General features: G+C 31.3%; 1 protein-coding gene across 15 annotated transcripts in view; it reads right to left on the bottom strand.

Annotated features, from left to right (window-relative positions):
- Positions 1 to 1512: 1512 nt before the first annotated feature.
- LOC106470082 (zinc finger and SCAN domain-containing protein 2-like) overlaps positions 1513 to 7692 on the bottom strand; it is a 36265-nt gene continuing 30085 nt past the window's right edge. For 12 of the 15 annotated variants that reach the window (XM_022398623.1, XM_022398627.1, XM_022398624.1 and 9 more), the window contains one exon: positions 1513 to 5527. In XM_022398623.1, the coding sequence (XP_022254331.1) occupies positions 4239 to 5527 (1289 nt within the window). In that variant the 3' untranslated portion in view covers positions 1513 to 4238. Of the gene's footprint in view, positions 5528 to 6969; positions 7047 to 7692 lie in introns of all 15 variants that reach the window. The other 3 variants (XM_022398630.1, XM_022398638.1, XM_022398637.1) reach the window with 3 other exon arrangements.

The following is a 7692-nucleotide window of genomic DNA, read 5'->3' as shown; positions in this document are numbered from 1 at the left end:
CTTTTATGTTTATCCTGGATTATTTTTAACACAGAAAATTTTATTTTCTTATTATGCATATATTATTTCCTGCATTCTTTTTTGAATATTCTTATAGCAATTTGAAGATCGTGGGAAGAAAAATAATTCATCCTAATTATTCAGTATTAACTACATCAGTTAATCAATATAAAAGCCTAATGTATGGTGGTGTTTTTTTTTTTACCTTGGTGGGGATGATTGTCTTGGATCATGCTGGTGTCATAAGTGCATCTCTTCAGAATGGACAACAGTATTTGCTGTATTATTGTTTTGATTAATGCACTCATGGAGCTTTATTTTTTGATATGGACTAATGTCCTAATTCCAAGAATTGATTGTTAATAAAGTTCACTTTCTCCTTGTTTTTAACAATGTTATAGTCATTTTTTTCAATTCAAAGTTGAAAATTTACATTTAACTGCACAACACGTTTTCTGTCTTTCCTCTTGATATTACAATTGCCATTCATAATTGTAGGGTAGTCAGTACCCGAGAATATCAGAAAGAATAGTTTTAATTCTTGTAACAAAAAATATGTTGTTCAACATTGCAGTACTGTACTTAAATTCTCTATTCAGTTCTAAAATATTAACAACTAAATTAATGTGACCAGATTTTGTTCATAACATAAAACAGAAACTTTAGTTCTTAATTTCACAGAGATTTAAGAAGGTGAATGTAATAACTTTACAACTGAAGTTTTCTTTATGTTATTAGTAATTAATATTTTACTGCCTGAAGGTCTATGACTTGTTCCTCCTTTGCTTTTTTAGCACAAAGTCACATTGGGTTATTTGATGTGTCCACTGTGGGCAATCGAACCTTGGATTTTAGTGCTTAAGTCTGTAGATTTATTGCTTTCCCACTGGGGAGAACATTCACATTTTGTGTTTCCTTATTTGATAAAAGTGATCTTATGGAAAGAAAAACTGTAAAATACATACTTAGAATATAATGCATCTTATTATTTTTTTAGTATAGTCTGAAAAAAAAAGGTTAAACTGAAAAGTGGAGTGAATAGAACAATGTTCCATATTTGAATTTAAAACAATACAGAAAAAGATACACTATAACCTACGACTGGGGTGTATTTCCCAGTCTTGGTTTGTATACCATTAATTATAGTGAACAAGGGAATCAAGATAACTGTTTCATTCATTTTACTGTTTTTTAACTTACTCAAGACTGTACACAGAAGATGCATTAAAACTTGTATATATATATATATATTACTTTATCTTGTTTTTCTATAACCAGGTAACAGTTTTAAAACAAGCTGAACTTTGTTGCCTATTGGAATACTTCTGGTATCTTTGTTTTGTTATCTGCATGTTGCCCCAAACCTTCCTAAAGACATCCTCTTGTAATGCAATAAATAAAAAAAAAGAGGCAATTCAAATATTTAGATTTTTTTATGTGAATGCTTATGTAACTAAATTCAAATTGAAATAACAATTTATTATTTTGTTACTTCTATGCAGTAAAAAACAATACAGTAATAAGTTTAAACCAAAATACAACCTATTCTGTTATGTTTGTCAGATGACTGATTTTATTTACATACTCAAAGACAAGCACTTTGGTTATTTATACACTGCTGTGCTTCCAGAACATTCTCGAACTAGAAACTTATTGGATTTTATATAACAAGATAACAATTTTAAACATCCAACTTGTACACTGATAACGTTAAAATATACAAAATTAAAGCAGTTTGGAAAGTATCTGTTTCAATACAGAAAAATAACAATAAACAGTAATGTATCTACTTGTGATGGGTTATGCTTCAATAACAATGTTTAAAATTAACGTAAGTGCTACAAAATTTTTCCTCTAGCTTAAAGAATCCTAAAAGGAAAAAAAAAAGGATTAATGGCCCATAGTGAAAATTAAGCAGTAATCAAAACTTCTGCAACCTTGTCATTGTTTTTATCTTTATTATCATTTAACCTGTGCAAATAATTCCACAAATCATAACAGGATTCATGAAATCACACAGATGTTTTCTCTTACAAAACACCTGACAATTCTTACAAGTTATGGTTTTATATCATTCATATAGTAACAATATTCTCTCTCCAATTCTTTGAAAAACATTTTAAATTGTGTTTTAACTCCAGTCTTTGACCTGTTTCTACTTCAGAACATTTAAAGATGCTAGGACACAAATATCATACTTCGATAGTTATCTCTATTCATTAAACCCTCCAGCATTTTAGATTAATACTTCCAACATCATACCTCGATAGTTATCTCTACTCATTAAACCCTCCAGCATTTTAGATTTCTACTACTTCCAACATCATACTTCGATAGTTATCTCTACTCATTAAACCCTCCAGCATTTTAGATTTCTACTCCTTCAAACGTTTTGTCCACACTAAACAAATTAAGGATTATCTCTAGAAGAGAATAGTTGTTCCCATGTTGAACGAAGGCCTAGCTATGACACGACCCTTGTCACTGGAATTCAGTGATTTTTTATATAGAACTTAACACCATCTAAACATCTCCTCTAAGTACCAGGATGGTTCAGATATGTTGCTAATAAATATGTAATAAGGCCACACCCTACTGACAAAATTTAAAAATTCATGAACCATATAAGCAGACAATAATCAGTCATACAATTCACAATAGAAAAATATAACAAGTTCCCCTTACCTAGAAACAATACTCATCCAGATATGTAACTCATACACAACAGTTTACAAAAAAAACAACTTAGATACTGGAAAACACTTTAACTGTACACCAAGCCACCATATAACATTGGATATCACAGGCTGCTTTGTCTTCAAATACAACAAGATTTGTAACACAGAAGATGATAAGATGAATGGTTCTCCTTGGCAATGGATACCCTGAATATTTAAGGAAAAGATGAATGTTAAGAGTAAGCAGGAAGGAAATTATATAAACACAGTCATATTGCTCATGTTTTCAGAAACCATAACATAGTATGATAGTAGTTAGTGCATACCAATTAACCTAAAGAAGAAATGAGAAGTAAAACCTCTATGAATATGAATTTCAATATATGGGAGAAACAAAAAAGACCAACAAATGTCAGAATTCAAGGCACAATAGATTACACATACAAACAAATGATCTTTTAACCATTTTTTTTACCAACAAAACAACTGGATTTGAGCCATATGCACACACAAAAGAAAAAAAACATTCTAGATCTAGTTAACAGATAACACACTTATCCCACTGAGCTCAGAAATCAGCTAAGCCTAGATACCTTACTTATAAAATAGTTAAATCAGTCAAATCTCAGTGTGAGAAGAACCCAGAGAAGTGGGAATTACCCTAACTTTCTAACAAAAAGACCCAGATTTGAATCTAGATTTGCCACAATATACATTTCAAGATCTCCCTTAAGATGGCACCAAATAAAATGTATTGTCAAAACTAATTTCTAATCAGTGACTAAAATACAAAAAAACTAACAAATAAACAGTTAGTATTTGATTACTGTATAAGTTACTAACCATAATGATGATTGGTATCCAATCCAAATCCTAACTATACAAGAGTTATATTATGTAAAACTAACCTGTCATTATTAACAAATCTGTTTAATATTAAAAAATCATCTAACTGTTCTTAAATGTTCACAACTCTTTAGTTTTAATTAAAAAAAATATTTTGGTAATCATGGAGATTTTTCTTTCCCCAATAAATGAAAACCATTGCAAAGGATTTTATTATATTATATACACAGTGATATTTAACATGTTTTTCCCTGAAGGCCTTTGTAACACACTTCACACTACATTTATCTTACTTGTTCCGCTTCTCGAAGTTTTAATAAATAACAACCATCTTAAAAATTGTAACTAAATACATCATACCCAGACGCTTTCTCTACAATTTGTACCACCTGATGCTTTACAGTTCCACACGTCGTACTGATGTGGCTTTTACACATGAATCATGCAAGTGTTCCCTGTCATAATTGTACACCATAACTAAATATTTCATATTTCCGTGGCTTACCCCAAGTATGAATCCTCTAGAATTGTATTAACGTGATTATAACTTCCAATTTCTCACCACATACTGTATAAATGTATGGTTTCTCTCATGTAATTTTAAGCAACTATTTTATTAACAAATTTTTTCCACATATATATTTAACGGCTCTGTGGTTACTCCCCAGCGTGTATCTTCAGGTCATAATTTTTCTTAATATCTTGTTACTTACTTCAAGATGAGTATGATTTTTCTTCAGTGTGTGTCCTCTCATGTATTCTTCTATCAGAATTTCTTGCAAATTTTCTTCTACATATTAAGCAACTGTATGGTTTATCTCCAGTGTGTACTCTCTGATGCATCTTTAATTTATTATTTGTTCTAAATTGTTTGCCACACAATATACAACTGTAAGGTTTCTCCCCAGTGTGTATTATTTCATGTCTTCTTAAGTAACTATGTCTTCGAAATTTCTTTCCACATATTACACAACTATATGGTTTTTCACCAGTGTGTATTGTCTCATGCTTTTTTAAGTTACTATTACATACAAATTGTTCACCACAAACTTCACAACTGTATGGTTTTTCTCCTGTATGTGTTTTCTCATGTTTTTTTAGGTAACTATTTCTTCCAAACGTTTTTCCACAAATAACACAACTATATGGTTTCTCTCCAGTGTGTACTGTCTCATGTTTTTTTAAGTTACTATTACATACAAATTTTTTACCACAAACTACACAACTACAGGTTTTCCTTGTGGTATGTATCATTTCGTGTGCTTTCAGTATATTATTTCTTCCAAAGTTTTTGCCACACACTATACAGCTGTATGGTTTTTCTCCAGTGTGTATAACCTCATGTTTTTTGAGGCTACCCTTTGTTCCAAATACTCTGCCACACACAAAACAATTGTATGGTTTCTCTCCAGTGTGTATCCTCTCATGTACTTTTAGGTTACCCTTTGTTCCAAATTCTTTGCCACAGATTACACAACTGTATGGTTCCTCCCCAGTGTGTATCCTCTCATGTTTTTTTAAGTTACTGCTACCTACAAATTCTTCACCACAAACTACACAACTATGTGTTCTCTTGGCATCATGTACCATCTCATGTGATTTTAGGTTACTAATCCTTCCAAATTTTTTGTTGCACACTACACAACTGTATGGCTTCTCCCCAGTGTGTAACTTTTCATGTTTTTTGAGGTTTCCTCTTGTTGCAAATTCTCTACCACACACCACACAGCTATATGGTTTCTCTCCAGTGTGTATCCTCTCATGTACTTTTAGGTTACTAAGTCTTCCAAACTGTTTGCCACACATTTCACAGCTGTATGGTTTGTCACTACTAGAAGGGATACCAGATTGTTTTAGCTTATCTCCATTTGAATTCTTTTTTACAAACACACCACTATTGTTTGGTTTCTGAGATCTTCCAATTTTTCTTTCTGTAAAGGGACCTTCTTGTGTTAAAAAATGATCATCAGTAAACTGATTTCGATTACAGTTGGTCTTTACATCTGAAAACAAAATACAATAACAAGAAATAGTTATTAGTAAATACATCATACTTTATTTTGATGTAATTCTAAATATATTTCTAATGGTCTAGTACAATCAACTGATAAAATGTAGTTATACACCTTTAAAAAAAATTTCAGAAAGTTGAAATGTTATTATCATAGTATTAAGGTTTAGAAAACATTTCTACTCTTGTTACAAACAGCATGAAAAGCATAAAATGGAAGTAAGCCTACATGTTCAATAGGAAGGTTTGCAGTCTAAAAACTTATCATGACAACCAACATTACCTTCAATCTGTAATTTCCTGGATTAATTTTCTAAGATAAGTATATCATACTTCAAATGATTAATTATCATGAATTACTTCTAATGTATTGTCCTCCAAGACATTGACTGATATCAACAACAGAATTCTTGTTTGAAAGTTAAATAAGTTCTAGAAATGTCAATGTTTAGACAAACAGAAACTGTTTATATGTGTGTTATTTATTCTTTTATCAAGTTTAGGATGCAATCCTCTTCATAGAAACACTGAAAGTACTTGCTCCAATATGCAAAATTAAGAGACTTTGGGTTTGAAACACAAAAATATTGGAAACTGTAATGCTTTAATCATTCAGAAAACCATATCCATGGAAAACAATCATAGCAGGACATTAGATATACATGCTGAAACATTAGTCAAGGAAAACTGTTTCCAAAAGTTTACACATAAAGAAAATTAGCTGTTTTCTCTATTGAACTCCCAACAAGCTTTGCCAATTTTATTTTTTTTTTTTGCCTTAGCTATGATTGCTAAATTCCAACAGAATCCTCAAGTATCACAAGCTGATGGACAATCAACAAACATGTTTACTGAGGAAGTGATAATGGAGAATAATTCATTCTTCTAGTATTGTTAACTGTTCCAATTGCACTAACTACTTGAAGTTATTTTTTCTTTTACAACAAAGTAATTTATTTTCACAAAAAAGGAGGTTTTACCTTCAAGTTTTAAATTCTGTGCTCTTATTTACACCAGTGAAAAAAGAATTTTCAAAATTACATATTACATGACAAAGCTGATAAGTGAAAGAGACTCTGGGACCACAACTTCTGACTACTAAGGCCAGTGCTCTACCAAATGAAATATCCAAGAGCAGAAGACGTTTTTGGCTCCTTACTATGAATATGATCATCATACTACATCATGATGAGGTAGTAACTAGGTTGATTTAACCCCACCCAATCAGATTATACGAAAACTATTATGGCCATACATTTTAAATTCTATTAGGAATCAAAGAAAGAAAGATCCATTTTTAACATTATATATTACATGAAGAAGCTGGATAGCTCAGTTGGTAGAGCTTTAGGCTTTTTAGCCAGAGTTTGGGTTCAAGTCCTAGTCCAGGAATATATTTTCAATTCCTGGTTTTTTCACGTAACATGTATTTACATTAATCTCATAAACAGCCGAAGAGGAAAAGCTGAAGCTTGTGGATCCACCAATTATTTCTGTTACACTTATTAAGACTAAATATAGAAAAACATGGTTAAGAACAATTTCTGTATGTTTATATGCAATGTAATATGTATTATTATGTGCACATTATAGCTACAATAAGATACTACTTCAGTTAGTACTGTGTGTGGGTATAAATGTTGTATAGTTTTCAACTTTATCAAGCATCTCTTGCAGAATTTTTACAACAACTTTCAATACTATCTTTCATTCTATTGTATGGCCTGAGCTGTAACTGTACATCTTCAACTGTTTTTCGAACGGCCTATGCTTTAGCTGTACATCTTCCACTTTTTTTTGTACAGCCTGTGCTGTAACTGTACATCTTCTGCTGTTTTTCATATGGTCTGTGTTGTAATTATACATATTCTGCTGTTTTTCATATGGCCTGTGTTGTAATTATACATCTTCCACTGTTTCTTGTACAGCCTGTGCTGTAACTGTACATCTTCTGCTGTTTTTCATATGGTCTGTGTTGTAATTGTACATCTTCTGCTGTTTTTCATATAGCGTGTGCTGTAATTATACATCTTCCACTGTTTTTCATATGGCCTGTGCTGTAACTGTACATCTTCCACTGTTTTTCATATAGCGTGTGCTGTAATTATACATCTTCCACTGTTTTTCATATGGCCTGTGCTGTAACTGTACATCTTC

Source organism: Limulus polyphemus, unplaced genomic scaffold (assembly GCF_000517525.1).
Source record: "Limulus polyphemus unplaced genomic scaffold, Limulus_polyphemus-2.1.2 Scaffold3810, whole genome shotgun sequence".
NCBI lineage: Eukaryota > Metazoa > Arthropoda > Merostomata > Xiphosura > Limulidae > Limulus > Limulus polyphemus.
This window is presented reverse-complemented; position numbering and strand designations above follow the sequence as displayed.